The following is a 25,250-nucleotide window of genomic DNA, read 5'->3' on the forward strand; positions in this document are numbered from 1 at the left end:
GTTGCTCCCCACCTTCTTTGATGGAGAGAGAGAGCCTTTAGGCCTACTAAAAGCCATAATGGCCTATGATCTAAATTGTACACCACCATCATCTCAAATATGAAACGATAATAAGAAATAAATTTATTGCATGATCCCCAAGAAAAACTAGGATACATGTGTCCTACAATGTTTCTTGGGGGTTGCTGAGTATTACATCCGAGCATGTCTTGTACTTAGCTCCGTTCTCAACTATAGCACTAGTGTATAGTGTTACATACCTGAACATGTGTATGTATCTCCTCAAGATGCATTCATCAATTATGAAAGAATCAGGTCCCAAGTCACATGACTAGGATGACACTTGGTATCAAACCTCTCTAACCTAATGTTTCTCACCATCAGATTGTTATCCAGCTAATTGTTACTCCTTATCATATGGGAAAGAGGGTAACTTATCTATAGGTCATAACACCAAGAGAACATCATTGTCTTACCTCTGATTACCACCTATCCGACAACATGTCTTAGTATATCATCTTGGAAATGAACAAATATCACTCCATGAAAGAGAGCATTTGCAATGTTGAAACTTTGCTAAAACCGTCAATGATTTGCTATGCACAAGTGTTTTACTATCTGAAGTGTCTCCAAGGCTCACAAACGTATTGATGGTAGTCCAAGGGCCCTCATATGAGATGCATAATCCCCTCCCTCGTACACTCACAAGAGAGGAAGATGGTGACCTTGGTTTCATGGTGAACTCTTTTGCCCATACCAACATCTTGCATGCTGCAAGATGCCTTCAAGCTGCACGTGTAGGCGATTGCATCCGGAGCTCGTGGTCCTCTCTTCACATCTGCTGAAAACAGTGCAGAGACGATTCCTGACCCTGCCTTCGAGTGCATTGATTGTGGTATATGCCCAACAGGGAGACAAGATTCCGGACAAGAAGCTAGTTCAACCGTTGTTGATTCTCTCTCTTTCTCTCTCTCTCTCTCTCTCTCTCTCTCTCTCTCTCTCCCAAAACAGGTCTTGAGTTCAACTCTCCTCGTCAGATAGATCTTTCAGGTCTCTTGGGATAATGTCCTACTACGTTAAAACTCTCTTTTTTTTCTTCTTCTTCTACTCTCTCCCTTGCTGCAGCAAAAAACAGTCCAGAGCTTCCTGGCCCGTTGCTGATTCTCTCTCTGTCCAGAGCTTCCTGACCCATTGCTGATTCTCTCTCTCTCTCTCTCTCTCTCTCTCTCCAGAGCTTCCTGGCCCTGCCCCTGTTATCCCGCGACATGATTCCGGACAGGAAGCTTTGTTGTCTCTCTCTCTCTCTCTCTCTCTCTCTCTCTCTCTCTCTCTCTCTCTCTGCGCTGGAGCAGAAGGCTGCGCACCTGATTCTCTCTCTCCCCGGCTACGATGTGCCCCACTGCTTTTCCAGAATTACCTCACTACCTTTCGCCATCTTTCGCCCTCTGTTTTTTAATAATAATAGTCTCCCTCCAATGAGGTGCTGCCGAGTGGCGAAAGTCTTCTCAAAAACGATATTACACAATCAAGGTAAAAATATGTATAGTAGAAGAATGCATGGGGCAAGGAGTAATCCCAGATGAGTAATTGAGAGTCCAGTGAACAGCAACATCAATAGAAACCCCACCTAATCCTCGTCTTTCACTACACTTAACTAATCCTCGTACCTCAATCATAAACCCACTCCATTTTAAGATCATCCATATTAGATACCTTACATTTGTTCCCCCAACTTCTGAGCTTTGAACCCTCCACTACAAACACTGGTACTCTCTCATCCTTGTTTTAAGTAGTAGTACGTACCTCCCCTCCTTCACAGCCTTTGCATCCTCCTTCGTTATCTTCACTACTTGGTGGCCCGTCTTGCACAAATTAGCATGTGGCATTCAGTTGCAAAACACTCATAAGCATTAGGAGCCCCATCCTTGCCCAATGTTGCGATCAAATGTTCGGACGTCAACATGGAAAGAATCACGATACCCAAACTCCCATCCAGCTAGTTTATCCTTCACAGGTTGAGTTCCAACGATACCCAATCACCCATATACTACCCCTTGCCCTCCAAGATCTCCTTGGATCGATCATAATAATCCATAACAATCCATATTAGCAGAATGCTCTTTAAGGAAAGTGGCAATCAAACGGGAGTAAACATTCCAGGAGACATGCATCAGCAATGGTACTGACCAGCATAATTTGTGATGAACTTGCATGCACAGAACGTTTTAAGCATACATGATAGATCCTTGCCAATCCCTTGTCATCGCCAGTTAATGGGACTATCAGGTTTTTCCGTAGGTAACAAAACACATGCAAGGTTTCACATCATAGGTAGCTGCCTCAAAAGGTAACAACCATGTTGATTTTATACTTGAACAAAGCTACACGATCGTCTCTGTTGATGATGCTTGCAGGAGTACGAAGGAGGCCCTGTTTGCTGCCATTGCTGTGTCCAAAAACATTCAGCGATCCAAACAATGACTATAACAGGTAAAATGTTGTTTTGGAACTACAAAGGGTTTCTAAGCAAGAGGGTACTCTTCCCCTTCAAATGCTGGTTGATTTATGAACAAAGCCAATCTCTTCCACTTAGCCAAACGTAGCAATCAGGAACCTTTTGTAAATGCTCATGAATTTGGCTACAAATGCTGTACAGGGTGTCAATAAAAAACATTCAGGCCCTTCTACAGGGGTTAAGCAATCAATAAGCTTTATTGTCTGCCATAGAACAGTCACAAATACCTTCTAAATGAAAAATAGCCTTCTGTCCACGTTGCATACGATGCTCCTATGTAATCAAAGAAAGCCAATAAGTCAAATGTTTAAGAAACTAGTTAATCCAGACTAGATTATGCTTCTAAGAGAAGAGTTACAAGCCTACATAATAAGCGGCCCAATGACACACTTCATGTTTGAGCTCAGAATCAAGTTTCTTCATCAGCTCAAGGAGGAGTCTCTGAAACAGAGCACAAATTCAGTTTCTCAATATACCTCTTACAAAAAGCTTTCAATCTACTGCCTGCCTTTCAAAAGGTGAAGAATTACCACTGCATCCTTACCTTCAACACAATTTCAGGTGGAATGCAATTGACAAGTAGCTCGTAAAGTTTTCCACGTACCAAGAACAATCTGCAAATTAAGACACATTCATGGTCAGACGAAATGCACTTAAGGGCCAAGTTTAAACAACTGCGGGCAGTCCCACCTCTTTGGACTCTGCTCGTTTACAATATCAGATGCAATTTCTACAATGTACTGTTCCCAATCAGCTGATTGAACAGATTGATCTTCAGTAAAGGGATATCTGGTACAAACAAGCCTCACCCCTTAATGTCCATCTCTGCAGGTCTACTAATTAAGTGAAGCCCTAGAAACTCACTGATGAACTTTGCATGCCTCCAAAGAAAGAATTGCACGCCGTAGATTTCTATTGGAACTGAGTGCTATTCGAGCAGCAAACCCTAAAGGGAGCTGCAAGCCTTCTTTCTTGGCAACATGTTGAAGCACTTTCACAATCTGCAACCAAAGCATCAAAACTGGTTAGATGTTCTCAAACAAATGAGACTTGAATAATAAGATGACGTACCTCCTCTTTAGATGGTGCACTTATTCGAATGTTCAAGCAACGCGAACGAACTGCTTCAATGACCTTCGAGGCACTGTTGCAGCACAAAATTAGCCTACAAGCTGAACTGTACTTTTCCATAGTACGGCGAAGAGAATGTTGCGCCTCTTTCGAGAGTCTATCAACTTCATTCAAAACGAGTACTGCCACAGACACAATTGAAAATCAGATATTTGCCTACCTTTTCAATATATCACATCACTGCCTTAAAATTTCTAAACACCAAAGTCATAATTACGAATCGTTTCCCACACTGATTTCCCGTATCCAAGCAAGTCAAAAAGGATGCAACATCACAAGTGCCTGCAATATGCAGTAAGCCCAGCATCTACCAAATTGTTCGGGTGAGGAGCTGGCAAGAGAACAGCCAGCTCTTTTCCAATCAAAGAAACTCTTCACAAACCTTTATTCATGACTATGTGATAGCCTTATAGCATCTTCCTGTACCTTTAATTTCAGGGATAAACTCCAAAGATAACCGAACCAGTAGAGCTTTTAAGTAGAAGCTTGTAGCATTATGAAAAAATAAAGATGCCGTTGCTCAATAATTGTCAGGTGCAGCGGAAGAGTTTAAGGATTTAGCCCGGATTTAGTACTCCGCACAAACACAAGGTTACTTCACTTCACTTGAAAAGAGAAACTGAACTGAACACAATGAAGGAAAAAGACGCAAAGAGAAATGAAATGAAATGTTTATTAACGTCTACAAAAGGCCTAAAAGACCAATACATCACATCCTCATCAAGTGTGTCACAGAGAGAGAGAGAGAGAGAGATGAAATGAAATGATATATTAACGTCTTCAAAAGGCCAAATTAGGTTTTAGTCTTTCACTTTACTTCATTTTATTTTTGTACCCAGACATTGGATTAGACCACAAGGATTGTATCAATTTAATCTCATAGGTCATTTTGGCCTTTTGAAGACGTTTAATATAACATTTCATTTCATCTCTCTCTCTCTCTCTCTCTCTCTCTCTCTCTCTCTCTCTCTCTCTCTCTCTCTCTCTCTCTCTCTCTCTCTCTCTCTCCTACACATCCCTACCTATCTCATTCTCTCTCTAAAAGAAATCAACATTCGTGCTAAGTAGCACACATTCAAGCAAGGAAAGAAGTAAATATTTGTGGAAGTATAAAGTCTAGATCTTCACCATTTCAATTCCGTCGCACCTCACATTGGTATTAGGGCTTTGTGATTTTGCACTAATCGTTAAGTCTTTAAAAAAGAATCTCTTTAGTGTTTTGAGTGTGTGTTGTAGCGTTTCGCCCAAGGACGCTCCTCTCATTCAAGGAACTTCAGGACCTGCCATTATGCGTAGGACCGTGCGCCTTGGGTGTAGGAAATGCAAACATCATACACCAAGGATTACAGTTTTAGTACACCTTCGAGAGGATAGTTGGCTTGATGTGCACGCTTGACCACCTCGACATAAAGAAATCCTAGCATGGATATTTGCAATCACAAATTAAATTCTTCAACATGACAGATCGCATAATAGAAGACATGCATTGGAAACATGAAGATGTTGATTCCGAGTATAACGATTTATTAGCGGCATATGACTACAAACGAACGCGCCATCCAAACCAACCTATTAGCTTTGAAGTCTTGACATTGTTTGAACAACCATCTCTCCCATCTGCTTGGAGAATCCCATCGGCATTGCATCGTCATTGATTTGTACACATCTTTGGCAACACATCGAGTCCACATCATCTGCGTCTTCTTAGCAATCGGCTGCCATTAATCCAAAGCCAAAGGGTTCCAATCCGAACAACCATCGTGGGAGTTCGTAGGCATCGTGAGCCTACATTCGCAGCCGCATCCATTTCAAAGACAAGGATTCATCCAGAGCTTCCATCATATGGCAATCTAGTTGAAGCCCGAAGAGGAGCCTCTATCTTTGAGAGATTATTTGGTGGTTTCATGAGACATCATACAAAGTACTTGCTATGGTTCGTGGGCATTCCAAATAACATGTGCATCTCCATCTCCCATTCGGCATTGCTCTCGCCAATCTTCCCGCGTAGGAGCAACATAGGTTGGTTGGTAACCTTTGTGGGCATCAATGTTTGCATATTCTATTCGCTCCACACGCATCGTTTGGTTCACACCATCCGAGTTGGGACAGTAAAGGTTGCGGTAACCAACAAGGGAATAGTTGATCCAAGAGTATGAGGTGCAGCAGACATAGTCACAAGGGAAGCCCATTTTTGGGCTTCCCATCCCCACTTTCCGTCCCGCTCTCTTTTTTACACTAAAAATCCATTTGAGCACCGTCCCCCATCCCCACTCCTCGGGACGCGTCCCTTGTGACTATGACAACGGAAGAGAATAAGGATTTTGTCGGATCTAGTACTCCGCACAAATACAAGGGACACTTGAAATAACTAAACTGAACTGAAAGAAAGAGAGAGACGAGAGAGAGAAAAGAGACAACATAGGGATTTCGAGTCCCAACCCTCAAGGGCCCCGTTGCTCTGTTGCCAGAGCAAGTACTTTCTTTATTCTTGCACAATGTTGATACAATGACTAAATACTGAGATGATGATGCTAAAGGGTATTGATGCTACTGATGCTGGGTACTAGGTACTGATGGTACTGCGAGGTACTGAGACGTTCTATGTCGACGACGACGACGACGGGTGTTGCTGGGTCTATGTCGACGACGGTGATGTCGACGACGAGGTACTGATGGGTCTGTGTTGACGACGATGATGATGACGACGATGACGAGGTTCTGATGGATCTTTGTCGGTGACGATGAGTTTCTTGATGGGTCTGTGTCGACGACGACAACGACGATGGTGTCTGTGATGATGACGATGATGGTGTTGTCGTCAAGTCCAAGATCTGCGATGACGATGTCGATGATGACGATGGTGTCAACAACAACGGCGTCAAGGTTGAAAACTGAAAACGCTGGTTGATCTGTAGGGCTGAATACGGCGTTGATGGTTAGGGATGAGAACTGGAAATTGTATCGTGACAACGACGAGGTCAACGACGGTGACAACGAGATTGAAAAACGCTGAGGCTGAAAACTGAATTCTTCGCGAGGGATGGCTTTTCGGCGAGGATCTACTGACGGGAATGGAATCGGGGATGCGACGAGGCTAAAGGGATGGTACTGTTGCAAACACGTTAATGGCTGAAAACTGCCCAAAAACGTTGGGCTCTGCAATGGATGCAAAACGCTAGCTGCTGCTGGGACTTCTGTTGAGAGGCTCCTTCTATTGTTAGATTACTACTCCTCTGCCTCTATTGAGTGCCCAATGGTTTTCTTTTATAGTTTCTTTAGCAATTTGCCCTACCTACTCTTCCAACAAAAGTCACTTATTAATAAATAAGTGAAAAATGTACGTTGGCAAAAAGTGTTCTATGCTTTGGAAAATACTCATGCTCAAATGACTGTATTGTGCAAGAGAGGGTATGCAACTACGACCGGCGGCCTGGGCATGCACGTCCTGCTGGAGGGTCACAAGTGTCGGGCTCAGTCCTAAGTTAGGCTATGATTGATGCTAGTCCATGGCAGAACCATGTCCACGTGGCGCAAGTGAAGTACGCACGTGACAAAGAGGCAGTGCATTGGTTGCAAGTAGATGTATCATCATCATCCCTGTCTTTTGGACATTTCCACATCGTCCGAGGGAGCCTCTCTCTCAAAAATAGCCATGGAGGACATCATTTAGGTCATTCATTCGAGATCATCTTATGGCCTGCATGGAGTTCCGTACACATACCTCACCTTAAGCAGGAGGGGATGTCACATGCACATGGCTTTGTGTCACGTGGACATGCTTCATCGACTTCCAAAGCCAATTCTTTACCTTTCCCTAGATAAGAGTGTCTAGAATCCTAGGAGGATTAGTACCAACAATTTTGTGAGCCTGTTCGCAAGACCTGCATGCCCGAACTAGTCCATTCTTTCAGGCTTCCCAGTTTTAAAACCCTCTTGATAAATGGATTGTACAAGCGTTTTGACAGATGTTATTACACTTCGGTGGTCATCTGACATGACGAGTATGTAGGTCTAGATTAGAGGAACATGTCAATCCTGTCGATTTCGTCAATGGGTCACAAAATAGTGAGTTATCGTCAAAAAACTCCCATGTGCGCACATTTACACATTTTTCCTGACCTGGCCTAAAATTCCAGATCGGGCTTAAAAGGTCCTATATGAGGAGCACATGGCCCAGCATTTTGCACATTCTAGGAGCGCTGGCAAAGAGCAAGCCTTAGCGTTTTGCATTAGCCTACACAAAGTTTTTGCTGCAAAGTCACAAATCAGCCCAACGTTTTGCATCAACATATTCAGCCCAGCGTTTTCAGTTTTCAGCCCTTCCCCTCGCCAGATACGCACCACATCTACTTACGCTAGCATCTCCGCTTGTAAGGATTCTAGTTACTAATCCTTAATTAAGTACTTAAACTCATGATTAAGACTTAAGAAACTGAACTTGACTCACTGATAAAACTCAAAAGACTCTGTGTCTGTTTGATCGAATGCTTAAAAACAGAGTACAATAGGCTCCTTATATAGGAGACGAAGAGACACAAATGAAAAGACACGTCTCATGGTGAAGAGACGTGACTTTAGACGTTGTCACATAAATACGGAAGCGTAAACTGACGTTTAATTGCACTTCAAATACTCAAGAGAATTAGAGGGAGAGAGAAAACTTGACACTCCATTGGGGACCAAAAGATGGGCTGGTCCCCCCCCGTAAAGAGAATATCTTTATTACTAAGGGAGAATCTTTACAAGCACATGAACGGGGCATACGCCCGTCCTCTATTCTTTCTTCTGTTCTGTTCTCACTACTGATTGAGAAAGTGTTTCCACTTTCTTTTTGCTTAGGGGATTTCCAATCTTCTGCGAGACTGGTTGGAAGCTCTCGAAAAGAGACTCTATCTTCCAAAACAGCTCATCGGAAGCTCTCACAGAGGAGAGTCCATCTTCCGTTATGTGTTGCCTTCATGCTCATTCATTCATGCATCGAACACAAAAGAGAAACAAGCAAAATGCACACGCACATGCTTGCTGTAATTTTCTGCACATAACCTGAAATTCTTACCTGTGCACACCCCTACGCCGAAACAGAAGTCTTCTTCGCGATGGAATCGCGCCAAACTTGATGTAGACTTAGGATAAGGAGAGAGAAGAGAATTTCTATGGCTGATCTGCTGAAAACAGCCCTAATCGAGGTGATGAGGGGCTGAAAACAGAGAATTACAGCAGCCGCACTCTGCTAAGAGAGCGTCTACGGCAGCTTCTCGCGATGAAACTTCACCAGAAGGTGTCTATGACTGTGAGATCCCTTATTCTTGACAATGGGAGCACAAGGCTACCCTACCACATATGTCGCAAGGGGCTGCTCTCAAGCTTCAATGGAGGGTTCCACCGCGTAGAGCACGCTCACATTAGGGGGGGTAGGTGCACGGCCAGCCCTGAAAATGGGGGAGGGGGGGCTCCTAAATAGCCATTAGGGAGAGGGGGCGCTAGGAAGAGAGAGAGGGTGAGAGTGAGAGTGAGAGTGAGAGAGAGTTAGTTTGCATTGGTAAGTGTGCTACTTGGCACGCTTACTTTAAAACTTAAAAACCATTCAACTTTTGACTTTAAAAACTTCTAGCTCATTAATTAAAAATGTGCAACTAACTAACAAATGCTACCAATGATTCTTTTATGAGAACACCAAAGGTCTGTCGACGCAATGCCGCACTGGCACTGCACTGCCTTTACCTGTTCACACTTGTCCGGCCTCCTGCCCGGGCACGGACCGTTAAATTTAATTTAACGAAACTTACCCTAAGGCTTTATTAGCTTTATTAGCCTTAGGGTCACTGTTCTAAGGACCCCATCTCATTCATGTGCTTGTACTGACGCGCGTATTTTTCCTGAGCCTAAAATCTGAGGCTACTGCTTACCCCTTTCTGAAGACCCGATTTCCCAATCACTAGGGCTTGAGGGTAATTTCTGCTAAGGTCCCTCTGAGGTGTTGTGGCTTGCATTTAGGCTCACCTGAGGCCTTAGAACTGCTAGGTCTATTCTGGTGTGCACACAACTAATTAGATAATTCTTTTCTCGTAAATAAATTAATTATTTACAAAGTCTGACTTAGTTACATCCCTCTTGGTTCTAAACAGTTGACCTCAACTGTAGAGCGTCAACGTAACTGTGCAAGATGTCAGGGTAGTCCTTGAGATCGGACTCAGTCATCCACTTTGCATCTAAAGGAGTGTAATTCTTGAACTTGACTAAATACTTTCGATGTAGACTCCCCGACTTGAGTTGTCTCTCCGAGTGGTGTATTATCTGTTCAGGTTGAAGGATTTCCTCAGTCTCTTCGACTTTTGGAGGATCTTCTTGTACGGGCCCCACTGGAGGAGGTCCAACATAGGGTCGGAGGAGACTGACATGAAAAGTATTATGGATTCGCCAATTATAAGGAAAATCCAATCTGAAAGTTTGCCATAAACTTTATGTCTGTCATATTTTACCTTTTGGCAGACTAAACACTCGCGTACATATTTTTCAATGTCCGCACGGAGTGTTGGCCAAAAGAAATACCTTTCGAGGGCACTAGTGGTGGAAGCAATTCCGCAATGCCCGGCATAAGGAGAATTATGTGCTTCATCCATCACCTTTTGTCGTAAGGGCTGAGCTATGCATATTGCTTGTTCACGATAGAGTGTATTATCCCTAATAGAATAAGGTGGCTTTGAGTGACCAGCTTGAAGATCTGCCCAAATTGTGGCGAAGTCTGGATCTTGAGGATACATCTCGCTGAGAGATTCTAGTTCCTCATGATAAATTGTTGTTAGTGCATTGATCTTTGGACGCCTGGAGAGAGCATCTACAACTGCATTCTTTGTTCCAGAACTGTGTAAAATCTGAAAATGAAACATTGAAAGAAAGTTGGCCCATCTCATCTGCTTTTCTGATAACTTTCTCTGTGTGAGAAAGTAGCGAAGACTTCGATAATCCGTCTTGATAATAAAATCAGCTCCTAATAGATAGTGTTTCCAAATGGAAAGAGCATGAATTACTGCCATTAGCTCTTTTTCGTATATGGAGGCATGCAACTCTGCATCTTTAAGGCGCCGACTTTCATAGGCTATCGCGTGACCCTCTTGGTTCAAAACTGCTCCTACACAATCTCCAGATGCATCGCAGTATACTTCGAAAGGTTTGCGAAGATCAGGGACGGTGAGAACAGGTCCGTGACTGAGTAGATACTTAAGCTTTTCGAAAGCTTGTTTTTGTCTAGACCCCCAATAGAATGGAATCCGCTTCTTTGTTAGGTCATGGAGGAGACCTGCTATCGCGGCAAAAGCTCGAATGAAACGCTGATAATAAGAACAGAGGCCAAGGAAACTTCGTACATCATGTAGTGTAGTTGGCGTAGGCCATTCTACAACTGCTTGAATCTTATCAGGGTCCATTCTCACCTGGTTGTGAGATACTATATGGCCCAAATAGTGGATTTCTTTTAGAAAGAACTCACTCTTCTTAGCATTCACAAATAATTTGTGTTTGCGTAATTCTTCAAACACTAAGGCGAGATGCTTATAGTGTTCGTCTTCCGTCTCTGAGAAGATTAAGACGTCATTAAAGAAAACGCCTGTAAAGCTTCTGTATGAGTGGAAGATTCTATGCATCATTCTGTTGAATGTAGCTGGTGCATTAGTGAGCCCAAAAGGCATCACTAGAAATTCATACAACCCGGAGGTTGTTCTAAATGAAGTCTTATGCACATCCTGAGGAGCTATGCGGATTTGATGATAACCGCTCTTCAAGTCTATACGACTAAAGACACTGGCTCCTTGTAACTTATCAAGAATGTCGTCAATCCGAGGGATTGGAAATCGATTCTTGATTGTGATCTTATTTAGAGATCTATAGTCTATGCACATGCGGAATGTGCCATCCTTTTTCTGTACTAGCAAGACAGGTGAACAATATGGAGAAGTACTAGGCCTTATTAAGCCCTTCTCCAAAAGTTCGTTAACCTGCTTGAGAATTTCCTCTTGCTGCATTAGACTAACTCGATAAGGGGGCTGATTTGGAGGAGAACTTCCTGGGATCAAATCAATTGTATGATTCTCAGGTCGCGAAGGTGGGAGTTCATTTGGAAGTTCATCTGCAAAACAATCTTTATATCTTTCTATTAACTTAAGTCTTTTTTGCTCTAAAGAGGAAGAAAGTTGTGAAACAAACACATCTCTCTCTCTTGCAAAAATCAAGTACGCTGAAACACACTTTTTCATTTCTTTCTTGATGGCAATGTGATTGGCGATAGGAATACGCCAATCACCTGCATCTGCAAGTACAAGATACTCCTTTCCTTTATGAGCAAAAGATAAGGTTTTTTCTGAACATAGTCAGGAATGGGATGCATCTTGTAGTGCCAAGGCATTCCCAAGATAACATCGCATCCTTCAAGTGAAGCTAGTAAGAAAGACTCTTGATCCTTGTAGTCGTCGACCTTTAGATTCAACTTCCCTATGATTGGAGTAGAGTTTGAGTTCTGCCCTTTGAAAGCAGATTGCGCTTGAATAGAGACTCCAAAACGATTAGGCTGCAAGTTCAGGTCATCAGCTAGCTTGGTAGAGATGAAGTTGTCTATACTACCAGGGTCAAACAAAATAAGAGCCCGCTGGTTGTTGATACTACCCCATGCTTTGAGAAGAGCTCTTTCTTTTCCATCCTTGGTTGTATTTCCCTGTACATCTGGGACTGCATTGGAAGAGGGTGGTTGTGGAGGTTTGGTTGGACAGTCACCCTTCATATGACCAACTTGTCCGCACTTGAAGCATCTTCCTTCACTAATGTAGGTTCGCAACTCAGCAGGAGAGAGATATCTCCCTTTCTTGGGCTGATTTGGCTTTGCTTCTGCTTCGGAGGCGGTTCTTTTCTTCTTTTGAGAAGAAGTAGAGGAGGTAGACTGCTCATGGAGAGCCTTTTGCTTAGCATGGTAATTGCTTTGCTCCATCTTCCTGGGAGTACCCTTGTCATGTATTCCATCAGCTATGCGGGTTGATTCCATAAGTATCTGCAAGTTACCTCGAGGATAAAGCTTCATACCCTTTTGCAAGGCTTCATGCAAACCTGCTTCAAACTTGCGCATCTTCTCCGAATCGTCAATCTTTTGGAAAGGAGTGACTTTCAAGAGAACGTCCCAAAACCTATCCACATAGCGTGGAACAGTTTCGTTCTCTGACTGTGAAAGTCGATCCCATTATTTCTTTACCTCTTCCTCATAGTCTGGAGGAAGGAACTGTGCATAGAACTCCTTGAAAGCGGTCCAATCTTGGGGTTTGCGATCTTCCAGGATAAGGGTTAACCACCAATTGCTGGCGGTGCCTTTCAGGTACAAACTAACATGGCGAAGCTTGGATCTTTCTTTAAAATTCCCTTCAGCAAATGCAACTTCAAATTGGCGGAAGAAAGCCAAAGCTGTCATTATCACGCCGTCCATTGTAGGTGTCGAATTTCACATCTCTATCTCCCGACTTGAATGTTTTCTGCCTATGGGTTCTTCTTCTTATGGTGCTCCTTCTTTCTATGCTTAGACTCCTTGGGGACAGGAGTCCTTTCCCCTGAATGTACTTCTTGCTGCGACGGATCGTCGAGAAACATGTCTTCCGGAGAAACTATGTCTTCCAGATCCTTCATGAAAGAGAACTGAGGGGAATCAGGGGGATCCTGCTCTTGAACTTTTGGATTTAACCGCACATGACGTTCTGGAGATTTCTTCTGCCTCTCGTGCATGCGGGAGGTTCCAATCAAAGGATCTTTCCTTGGTTGTGGCGCCTTTGCGTTCTGCGGGATTTCTCCCCACCCCATCGGCATTTTCTCCTTTCCTTTTTCAAGAGTATGGAGAATCTTTTGGACTTCTGGATGGGAGAGAGCTTTCTGCAACTCTTCCACCTGCTGTTGAAGGAGAGAGAACTCTATCTCGCGTCCTCCCATTTCTGCAGTCTGCCAAGAGTCGTCAATCCCTTCAAGAAGAGAGAGAGGACCTTGCTCTGATACCACTGTCACAAAAATACGGAAGCGTAAACTGACGTTTAATTGCACTTCAAATACTCGAGAGAATTAGAGGGAGAGAGAAAACTTGACACTCCATTGGGGACCAGAAGATGGGCTGGTCCCCCCCCCCCCCATAAAGAGAATATCTTTATTACTAAGGGAGAATCTTTACAAGCACAGGAACGGGGCATACGCCCGTCCTCTATTCTTTCTTCTGTTCTGTTCTGACTACTGACTGAGAAAGTGTTTCCACTTTCTTTCTGCTTAGGGGATTTCCCATCTTCTGCGAGACTGGTTGGAAGCTCTCGAAAAGAGAGTCTATCTTCCAAAACAGCTCATCGGAAGCTCTCACAGAGGAGAGTCCATCTTCCGTTATGTGTTGCCTTCATGCTCATTAATTCATGCATCAAACACAAAAGAGAAACAAGCAAAATGCACACGCACATGCTTGCTGTAATTTTCTGCACATAACCTGAAATTCTTACCTGTGCACACCCCTATGCCGAAACAGAGGTCTTCTTCGCGATGAAATCGCGCCAAACTTGATGTAGACTTAGGATAAGGAGAGAGAAGAGAATTTCTATGGCTGATCTGCTGAAAACAGCCCTAATCGAGGTGATTAGGGGCTGAAAACAGAGAATTACAGCAGCCGCACTCTGCTACGAGAGCGTCTACGGCAGCTTCTCGCGATGAAACTTCACCAGAAGGTGTCTATGACTGTGAGATCCCTTGTTCTTGACAATGGGAGCACAAGGCTACCACATATGTCGCAAGGGGCTGCTCTCAAGCTTCAATGGAGGGCTCCACCGCGTAGAGCACGCTCACATTAGGGGGGGTAGGTGCACTGCCAGCCCTGAAAATGGGGGAGGGGGGCTCCTAAATAGCCATCAGGGAGAGGGGGCGCTAGGAAGAGAGAGAGAGAGGGTGAGAGTGAGAGTGAGAGAGAGTTAGTTTGCATTGGTAAGTGTGCCACTTGGCACACTTACTTAAAAAATTAAAAACCATTCAACTTTTGACTTTAAAAACTTCTAGCTCATTAATTAAAAATGTGCAACTAACTAACAAATGCTACCAATGATTCTTTTATGAGAACACCAAAGGTCTGCCGGCGCAATGCCGCACTTGCACTGCACCGCCTTTACCTGTTCACATTTGTCCGGCCGCCTGCCCGGGCACGGACCGTTAAATTTAATTTAACGAAACTTACCCTAAGGCTTTATTAGCTTTATTAGCCTTAGGGTCACTGTTCTAAGGACCCCATCTCATTCATGTGCTTGTACTGACGCTCGTATTTTTTCCTGAGCCTAAAATCTGAGGCTACTGCTTACCCCTTTCTGAAGACCCGATTTCCCAATCACTAGGGCTTGAGGGTAATTTCTGCTAAGGTCCCTCTGAGGTGTTGTGGCCCGCATTTAGGCTCACCTGAGGCCTTAGAACTGCTAGGTCTATTCTAGTGTGCACACAACTAATTACATAATTCTTTTCTCGTAAATAAATTAATTATTTACAAAGTCTGACTTAGTTACAGACGTAAAGACACATCCTTTCGGCGAAGAGCTGCAACCATTGGACGAAGAGTCGCAATCGTAGAGCGAAGAGGTATGACTAGTCGCCGAAGGAGTGTGGCTTTTGGCGAAGAGGTATGTCTCTTGAGTGAAGAGTCGTGACCATCCAAGCGTAGGGGTTCTCCTTGGCATGGCACTTTGCGTATCTGCAACTAGGAGCAGATGTAATATTGCAACACACTCACAATCGTGACATTCCCTCCCATTTAAAATAAAACCCAGGATAGTTGTAGAAACTCCGAGAGAAGGAAAATGTATTTCTGCTTACTTCTACATCCAAAGCTCTAATTGTTAAGTCCAATGTCATGGCACTGTTATGGACCATAACTATTTTGCCAAACTGAAAACTGATCATATCTACAACTTGTCTCATCTTTGTCAAAAGTATCAGTATCACATCCACAATTTGATTAGTGCTTTTGTTAAAGTCATTTGTAACTTTGAGCTTTTCCAAAGAAAAGATTGAATCTTTATCTGCATCAAGTGAAACTATTGATAAATTGACTTGAGTTTTATGTTGAGTGACGACCATTGGTTGGAAATCTGCAAGGTATTCCATTGGTTTATCTCGATGAGTAAAATCCTCCTGAAGGGATATCGTAGACTGAGACAGAGTAGTGTTTGGAGGTATAACCATCTGTAAAGGTTTATCTGAGGAACAAGTTGTGTCAAAAGATTCAATTGCAACAACTAAATTCGTGCTGCAAGAGTCTGCATCTGATTTATCCTTTGCACCACTGAAGGTAAGGATTGGTATCTTCAAGTTTGAAGAATTATCATTCACCATAGCATATGGTATCTGTTTAACGACAAAGACTTTATTATGTAAGGACGGTGACGAGGCAAATTTTTTTGCCTAGATCACAACCAAAGAAGGGGTTATGTGCTTGTCCATTGTCACACAAGAACCAGAATCTTCTAATTCTTCAACTGTTTCAGCGGATATTAAGACTTCCAGTTGAGAAGGGAGAGGTTGAGGGAGTTGTTGCCTCTTAGACCTCTGAAGAATCCTCTTGCACAAGGAAAGGATCAATAAATCTTCAACTTTACCACCATCAGATAAGAAAGACTTAAATGTAGGGCATGGCTCGCGAGGAGAAACTTGTCTAGCGTCGCAACATTCACGACCGATTACTCGACTAGGGTCGGATATATGTGCCACTAAGTAAGCCCATCTTGATATGGTTGATTGCTTTTTAAGATGAGACCCTTTGGAAGCTTCATGTTGCTGCTTTTGTTGCTGATGATTCCAATAAGAAGTTGGTTGCTTAGAACTGTAATTCCAGGAATATTCATGTTGAGACTTTTGCTGCTCGCACGAAGGTACTTTGTGTCTAGTTGTCTCTGAGAAACCACGCTTTGGGTGAGAAAATTTCGAATGCAAAACCTCTGGTTTGAGCGGTTCTTCCTGGTCTATCACGTGACACATCCCAACCCTATATATCCGTGGACAAACTACACCACAGCAGGGTTCAGTCAGTTCAATCAGTTTAGATTAGCAATGATCTGGCACTTTTGTGAGTCTATTCATAGACCGTGCATGCCCAATCACTTAGCATAGATGCATATCCTCCCGTTGCACACAGCATGATCATCAGAATTCCCATCAGAATCCATTGGCATTAGTCAGGGGAATTTTCCAGTGCATTTAGCCTATTTTTCTATTTTTGGTTATTTTCACTTATTAATTTTAAGTGACTTTCCAACAAAAGTAGGTAGGGCAAATTTGCTAAGTTAATATATAAGCAAACCCAAGTTAGCACTTTCTGGCAGAAGAGGCAGCAGGAGCTTCCCGCTCAACAAGCAACTTCTCAACAGTACCCCTAGCACCCCCAGCGTTTGGATCCCCATCCTCGCTGGGCAAGTCCCCATCTCTGGCGTTTTCCCTCTTTGCAGTTACCGCCGACAGCATCAAATTCTCAGCACCTCGCCCTTGCATGATCGCCCATAGTACCATTCAGCCCAGCGTTTTTCATAGCAAAAACGCTACCTCTGCAGCAGCGTTTTTCATCACAAAAACGCCAGCCTAGACCTCAGCTTTTCCAGCGTTTTCAGCCCCAAACACTAACGCTAGGAAACCTGCAGTTCAACAGTGACAAAACGTAGGAATTCAGCCCTAGACTCAGTAGCAGATTCCCCCCAAGTTGGTTGCAGATGCTCCCCCTTTTTCAGCCATCAAAACGCAGCCAAAACAGTCATTTTCAACCACCGAGAAGACCATGAAAATCAGCAGATAAAAGTTCACATATTTCAACCATCGAGTCGTCGTCGTCGTCATCACCGTCGTTGTCATCGGCATAGTCCCATTGCATCAATCCATTTCATTCGCATTGTACACCTTTGTGCAATCAAAGATTAGACCACTCTCGCCGACGAGAGTGGGGCCTTCGGAGGAGGGTTTTACAACCTCTCGGGTGTCGTATCTCTTCTCTCCTTCTCTCAGTCTCATTCACTTGCACGCACAATATCCACTCACTTTGTTCGTGATCGCAGCACTCTGCAAGACGGAAGGCTCTCTCCTTCCCTAAGAACTAAAAGGAACCTTGAGCAATAAAGATCACTAATCTTGAGAAAATACAACATTCATTCCGCTGCACCTTACATGGGTATCAGAGCTTTGGAAGTGTTCTGCATTACTCAAGGAAAGAACCACAAGAATTTTTTTTGCTTGTTGCGATCGCACGAACCCAAGTTTACTTGGGCGTGGCGATTCCTAATCATGTTTTGTTGAAGAGTGACAGGAATCCCAAGAAAGAAGGGCTTGTCCAACCTCCCCTTGTGTCTCTTTTCACTCACTGAGAGCGGACCGTGCACTTAGCGGCCGGCCAATCGACGTGAGGTGGGAAAAAGCAACCTTGGTGTGAGCGCAAGGCCGCCAAGGGGTGCACCTGCAGAAAAGGGTAGAACTCAGGTGAAGAGAAGATCCTTCTGCAACGCGATTTGCAAGCGAAAGAAACCCTCAAGAACCTCAAGATCCTCAAGAACCCAAGAACTCAAGAACCTCAAGAACCTCAAGACCCTCAAGAACCAAGTTCCTCGAGAACTTAAGAACCAAAGATCCTAGTGCATGGTCGTCACCCGAAGCGGCATGGATACTTCACATTCAGGTGATGAGCATGAGAGAGGCGACGAAGAATTCTCCCCACCAGGAGACTTTTCCAACCCTCCCCCTTCGCCATCTACACCACGAGTTGTCCCCACTCCTATGGAGATGATGGTCAAGTCGATGTTGGACATGATGGCACAACAACAAGAAACGAATCGAGTTGCATTGGCACAACTTGCAAGCAAAGCAGAAGAACAAGTAACAAAAGACCGTGCACAAGAAGCCAAGGACCGCGAGCGCGATGAAAGAAACGCCACTTGCTGCGAAACAAGAATAAAATCGACTTGCTCAGGAACGTGAGCGCCTTGCTCTTGCCGCAAAACAAGAAGAAAATCGACTTGCTCTCGAACGCGAGCGCGATGAACGAAATGCACGAAAAGCAGAAAAGGAAGCCGAGCGTGAAGCTCAAAGGGAGCTTCGCAATCAAGAATTTATTGCCCAAATCCTAGCCTCGAAGACCGAACCACCCAAAGATCGTGGAAGTTCGTCAAGTGGCACAAGCCACGACGCGGATTCCAACCATCCAGTCACAGAAAAGTTGACTTTCAATAAGTATGGATGCTACAGTTATTCATTCTTGGTTGCATCAATTTAATGCTTATTTTGCCACAACTAAGAAGACAGGAAATAGCAAAGTTTTGACGGTAGCTATGTACCTTGCCGGTGATGCCATTAATTGGTACCACGCATAGCAAGAGGCACAGCTAGCCGCGCACCTAGAGGCAGCCGACGATTTCACGCCCCTCTCTTTTAGTTGGGCTGATTTCCAAGACAAGCTCAAGGCACGGTTTATGCCACCTCAGTACCTCGCACGATTGAAGGACGATTGGCGCGCTCTCAAGCAAAATGGTATGCCGGTTATGTCTTTTTCTAACCGTGTTTTGCAGATAGGTACCCAACTACGCATGTCGGATGATGAGTGCAAAGAGGCTGTTCTCTTTGGATTGGACGAGTATATCAAGTACGATGTCGAGGTATTCGATCCAATCGATCTCAACAAGTCGGTAGCGATTGCTCTCGCGCAGAAGATGAAGCACAACAAGGGAAAGCCTAAGGAGAACAAGACTTCCACAAGTACCTCGCAGACTTCTCAGAGCCCGCAGAACGGTAAGAACGGTAAGAATGGTAAGAATGATAACTCTTCTAACCAATCTACCAACAGTATCTCATCAAAGAATTCTTCCAATGAATCTAAGGGTAAGGCTAACACAACTGCTAAACCTAAGCTTACTCCATATGAAAAGGTAGCACAAGGAATTGTAGGAGGTTGCATCACTTCGAAAGAACAAAGCACTTATTCTAAGGAAGGTCGTTGTTTTCATTGTCACATGAAGGGTCACATAAAACGAACATGTCCTAAGCTTGAATCGAATGAATCTAAAGAACCCACAGCACCCACTACATGTGTCAATGCAATGAATGATAACACGAGTGTGCCCCAAGTTTCTCAGGACCCTCCCATTGATGATTCTCTCATTAAATTTTATGGTCGTACGTTTTGTCATATTGTTTGACCCAGGTAGTATGCATGATGTGATCAGTTCCTCTCTTGTTGAGAGAGCCCGCCTCGAAGTTAGTCCGAGATCTCTTATCGAGGTTTCTGGCTTTCGTCCCGGTATGGACGCTCTCATCACGGAGGAGTGCCTTGATGTGTTGTTTGCAATTCAACAGACGGCCTTCACTAGAAGATTCGTTGTTTCTCCTCTCTCAGGATGTGATATGATTTTGGGCATTCGATGGTTTCGTGAGACTAACGCTCTCATTGATTTTGAGGCTAACACTTTAACTCTCAATGCCAAAAGTGATTCTCCTACTGTCTTTCATGGAGTGGACATGCTCCTTCTCCATCTCTCATTGCTAATATGCAAGACAAGGTTGAAAGGATTCGAGATAAGGAGACTCTCAATCTCTTTTTCTCCACAGCATGACACACAGAACTTGCATGATTATGAGAAGCATGATGATTTGATTGACCATGATTTGCATGATGATTTGGATGATAAAGACAAGCATGATGAATTGCATGAACAAGATGTGATTGTTCACAATGATGATGTGTTAGTTGATGCTTTTTCTAGCGAGGCTAACCTCGTTGTAGATTCGATCAATCACCAAGAATCGATCTTGGCTTTAGAGTCGAGATCCACAGATCCCCCACAAGAAGATTCGATAGATCCCGAAGAAGCGATCTTGGCTCTCGAGCCTTGGTCCAAAGAACCATCACAGGAAGTATTGTGTGTTCGCATGATTGATACGCACGCATTGTTCGAGTGTTTCATTCGTGAAGGTTTCCTGTATTTTAGTCAGCATCGTTATGTGATCCCTTTTCCTAGGCATGACATACTGTATGTTGAGCACGTTTCTCTCATGGATGAGCACGAATGTATGCGGATTGTTCATGAAAAGCTGAAAGGTTTGTATGTCAGGAAGTCACATTCCATGTCTCTTCCGTGGCACGACACAGTTTCCAAAAGAGCACATGATTGTATGAGCACCAAGCATGGGCATTTCCATTGTGATTTGCCACAATTGATTTATTTCGCTCACACAGAAAAGATACGACCTCATTGTTTACATGTGTTTGATGAACGGGTTGTCACTCCATCTCTATGTTCATCTACATTGCATACACAGTCTTTAGAGAAGACAATATTTTTCTCCTTCACTTTACATGGAATAGGTATGTTCATGGTTTTGTGTTGGAGATGGTTTCACAAATTTTCAGCCATGGAGATTCTTGGATCCCCATCCTCGCCGGGCAAGTCCCCATCTCTGGCGTTTTCCCTCTTTGCAGTTACCGCCGGCGGCATCAGATTCCGAGCACCCCCCCTTGCATGATCGCCCACAGTACCATTCAGCCCAGCGTTTTTCATAGCAAAAACGCTACCTCTGCAGCAGCGTTTTTCATCACAAAAACGCCAGCCTAGACCTCAGCTTTTCCAGCGTTTTCAGCCCCAAACACTAACGCTAGGAAACCTGCAGTTCAGCAGTGACAAAACGCAGGAATTCAGCCCTAGACAGAGTAGCAGATTCCCCCCAAGTTGGTTGCAGATGCTCCCCCTTTTTCAGCCATAAAAACGCAGCCAAAACAGTCATTTTCAGCCACCGAGAAGACCATGAAAATCAGCAGATAAAAGTTCACAGATTTCAGCCATCGAGTCGTCGTCGTCGTCATCACCGTCGTTGTCATCGGCATAGTCCCATTGCATCAGTCCATTGCATTCGCATTGTACACCTTTGTGCAATCAAAGATTAGACCACTCTCGCCGACGAGAGTGGGGCCTTCGGAGGAGGGTTTTACAACCTCTCGGGTGTCGTATCTCTTCTCTCTCCTTCTCTCAATCTCATTCACTTGCACACACAATATCCACTCACTTTGTTCGTGATCACAGCACTCTACAAGACGGAAGGCTGAACCTGAGGAATAAAGATCACTAATCTTGAGAAAATACAACATTCATTCCGCTACACCTTACATGGTCGGCCACTGAAGCTTCAGAAGAAGATGGCGGAGAAGCAGCATTTGCAACCCGAGAAGTAGTAGTATGACTTCGGGAAGAGGTTTGCGTTTGCATCTGCTCCAAGAGAGTGTGAAGTGATGCGAGGCTCATGGAAAGTGCTGCCATCTGGTCTTTGAGAAATGCTATCGGCTCCTCAAGTGGAATAGAGTTCATGCCATCTTGTGATTCGGCCATGTTGATTGCTTAGAAGAACTCTCTCTCTCTCTCTCTCTCTCTCTCTCTCTCTCTCTCTCTCTCTCTCTCTCTCTCTCTCTCTCTCTCTCTCTCTCTCTCTCTCTCTCTCTCTCTCTCTCTCTCTCTCTCTCTCTGTGTCTCTCTCTAAGACAGTCTTCTACGACACTTCAGATGAGATGCTTAGAGAGTTGGATGTGGGTGAGCTGGGGTTTGACAGATGCTCACATGACAGAGAGCAGACTGAGTATGGGAGATACCTCACGGAGATGACGACTACACATGGGCTAGCCATACTTAATGGCTTACAGCGATTTCCTGGAGCAGCAGGCTTCACATGCTTTCCACACAGACATGGGGCCAGTACAGTGGACTATGTTATGACACAGCCGAGCTTTATTCCTTGTATTCAGGATTTCACAGTGGGAGCCAGACCAGTGGGCGTAGCAGTGGATCATGCTCTCTTGACACTGTCCGTATCTTTTCAGTTTAGTACAGCCCAGAAATCAGGAGGCAGGTCACACACCCGTTATACATTTACACCAGAGACTGACTCGGTTTATACAGAGGCGATCTGGGATCGTCTATACACAGTTGCTCCAGGTCTCTCAGTAGAGGAGTGCACTACTTTACTGACTGAGACACTACATGATGCAGCATCATAGGCATACCCACACACTCAACCGGATCGGAGGCGACATTCTGGGAGCATGCCCCAGAATAGTTGGTATGATGAGGAGTGCAGAGAGATGAGAGCCCAGCTTCAGAGGGATCTTCATTTAGGAGTCATCACCTACAGACAGTCGCGGATTGCTTTCCGGCGCCTTGTGCGAAATAAGAAACGAGCTTACCTGGTCCAGATGGAGCGAGACTTGTATCAGTTGTTCTTGAGTAGAGACTCAGGCGAGGCATGGCGACTCTTCCATGAGCACTCCCCTCCCCCAGTGATTACTTCTCCTGATGTGTGGGGCCAGTATGCGACATCATTATATACGGTTCCTGGGCAGGATCCCCTTCCAGATCCTACAGAGCCATGTCCACCTACGAGCACCTTCTTTACCACTGAGATGGTAAAGAGAGCCATTGACAGGATGAGGACCAGGAGGGCTTACGATCATGACGGTCTAGTAGCGGAGCACTTTATACATGCTAGGGATATGCTGATGGAGGTTCTTGCAGTGTTGTTCAATCGTGCCATGTGTGAGGGATTACCTGAGACTTGGAGGTTGTCTACTATTGTGCCTATATTCAAGGCAGGTGATCCTACAGAGCCTGGAAATTACCACACTATTATGGTTGAACACACACTGGCACGATTGTATGCATCCATTATTGAGCAGCAGTTGAGTAACTGGGCAGAGGGTGAGGGTGTACGGGCAAAGGGACAGGCAGGTTTCAGGAGGGGTTTCTCCACTCTTGACCATATTCTGACACTCAGAGCTATCATTGAGGAGGGCAGGTGACATGGGAGACGGATTTATTGTAGCTTTGTGGATTTCCGCAAAGCATTTGACATGGTACCGAGAGCTCGACTGATGCGCAGACTGCAGGAGATGGGGGTGCCCACAGTGTTGATTTGGGGGATTATGGCTTTATACAGATCAGTGATGGGACATGTACGCACCCCAGAGGGGATATCTGACTTAGTTCACTCCACTATCGGGGTGAAACAGGATTGCCCATTGTCTCCTACTCTATTTGGTATGTATGTTGATGAGGTGTCTGATTACATTGACAGAGAGGGTGATAGAGGTGCCCAGCTGGCAGGGACGTGGATCCCATTGTTGTTATATGCTGATGATATTGTCTTGATCTCTGACTCACCAGAGGGTATGCAGCGACAGTTGGATGCATTACACAGTTTTGCAAAGGATAGTGGATTGTCTGTAAACCTCGGTAAAACCAAGGTCATGGTGTTTAACACCACACCGCAGTGGATCAGGAGATCGGCACCGACCTTCACGTATGGTCAAGAGATTGTGGAGTATACAGATGCATACACTTACCTTGGGATAGTCTTCACTGGGCCGAGGTTTTCTTTGGGGAGAGCAGCAGAGACTAGACTGACCAGAGCTTGTGCGGCCTTGGGAGGCTTGGAGAGGATGTGTTCGCAGGTTCAGTTCCAGGAACCTCGGACAAAGTTATGGCTCTTTTATACTTTAGTAGCCTCAGCTATGATGTATGGGGTACAGGTATGGGGACCTTCTGTAGGCCAGGATGGTTGGAGACGTATGGAGAGGCCCTTGGTATCTATGATCTCCCGATTGATTAGAGCCAAGGCCTCCGTACCTCACGCGATCATTCGAGCAGAGCTAGCTGCCCCCCCCATGGAGATTGAGGCGCTTACCAGATCAGTGTCCTTTGTGCACAGCCTATGGGATACTACTAGAGACAGATATGCTAGACTGGCCCTTGAGTCTTCCAGACAGTTAGCTCTACAGGGGGACACTTCATGCTGGTATGCACATATGACTTCATGGTTTCAGACGCATGGCTTCACCATGGATAGGTTGCCCCCTTTCCAGTATTCTCTTCAGGCACCCTCGCTGTCTCTTACACGGGTGGAGATCACTAGACTCATTCGTCAGGACCTGATCCAGCTCGACACCAGGAGGACATGGATAGAGCCGCCTCAGGAGTTGAGCACGAAGATGGCTTTCTATAGAGAGCATCTTCTCCACCTCACAGGAGATGGGTTTGTGATTCGACCCAGCTACATGGACACACATATGTCTCATGGTTTGCGTTGTGCCATTGGTCAGATACGCACATCCTCACATCAGCTCGAGATTGAGACTGGTAGATTTAGAGGGATACCAGCAGACAGCAGGATATGCCGATTATGCCAGAGAGAGCCAGAGACAGAGTTGCACTACATATGTCATTGCACAGTGTTCTATGAGATACGGGGGCGTTTCCACTGCTTATTCAGAGAGGGTTTTGGTCCTCTATCTAGGGTCATGAGTTATGAGGATCAGAGATGTCTTGGACTATATCTACTTGAGTTACACAGGTATAGAGACACTTTACTGGGGAGAGCTAGAGAGAGGCAGTCCCAGAGACACATTACAGATTTCTTTTCACTAGATATGGGACAGCCAGAGGAGCAGCCACCACTGCAGAGCTCGTCCCACACTCATTCGACCACTACTGGCACTCTCATCGACCGAGCATTGGAGCTACAGAGATACAGACGACCGCGACTGAGGAGAGGAGCTACACAGCAT

General features: G+C 44.7%; 1 protein-coding gene across 1 annotated transcript in view; it reads right to left on the reverse strand.

Annotated features, from left to right (window-relative positions):
• Positions 1-2,170: 2,170 nt before the first annotated feature.
• The window catches only part of EMB2775 (ATPase family associated with various cellular activities (AAA)), a 62,413-nt gene continuing 39,333 nt past the window's right edge, over positions 2,171-25,250 (reverse strand). The window contains exons 5-11 of the mRNA XM_086513727.1: positions 3,587-3,768; positions 3,380-3,516; positions 3,206-3,304; positions 3,060-3,129; positions 2,882-2,956; positions 2,743-2,788; positions 2,171-2,648 (exon numbers count right to left, since the gene is read on the reverse strand). Of these exons, the coding sequence (XP_086369853.1) occupies positions 2,590-2,648; positions 2,743-2,788; positions 2,882-2,956; positions 3,060-3,129; positions 3,206-3,304; positions 3,380-3,516; positions 3,587-3,768 (668 nt within the window). The 3' untranslated portion in view covers positions 2,171-2,589. The remainder of the gene's footprint in view (positions 2,649-2,742; positions 2,789-2,881; positions 2,957-3,059; positions 3,130-3,205; positions 3,305-3,379; positions 3,517-3,586; positions 3,769-25,250) is intronic.

The sequence above is a fragment of the Adiantum capillus-veneris genome, chromosome 1, assembly GCF_014529385.1.
Source record: "Adiantum capillus-veneris isolate H3 chromosome 1, ASM1452938v2, whole genome shotgun sequence".
Classification (NCBI taxonomy): Eukaryota; Viridiplantae; Streptophyta; class Polypodiopsida; order Polypodiales; family Pteridaceae; genus Adiantum; species Adiantum capillus-veneris.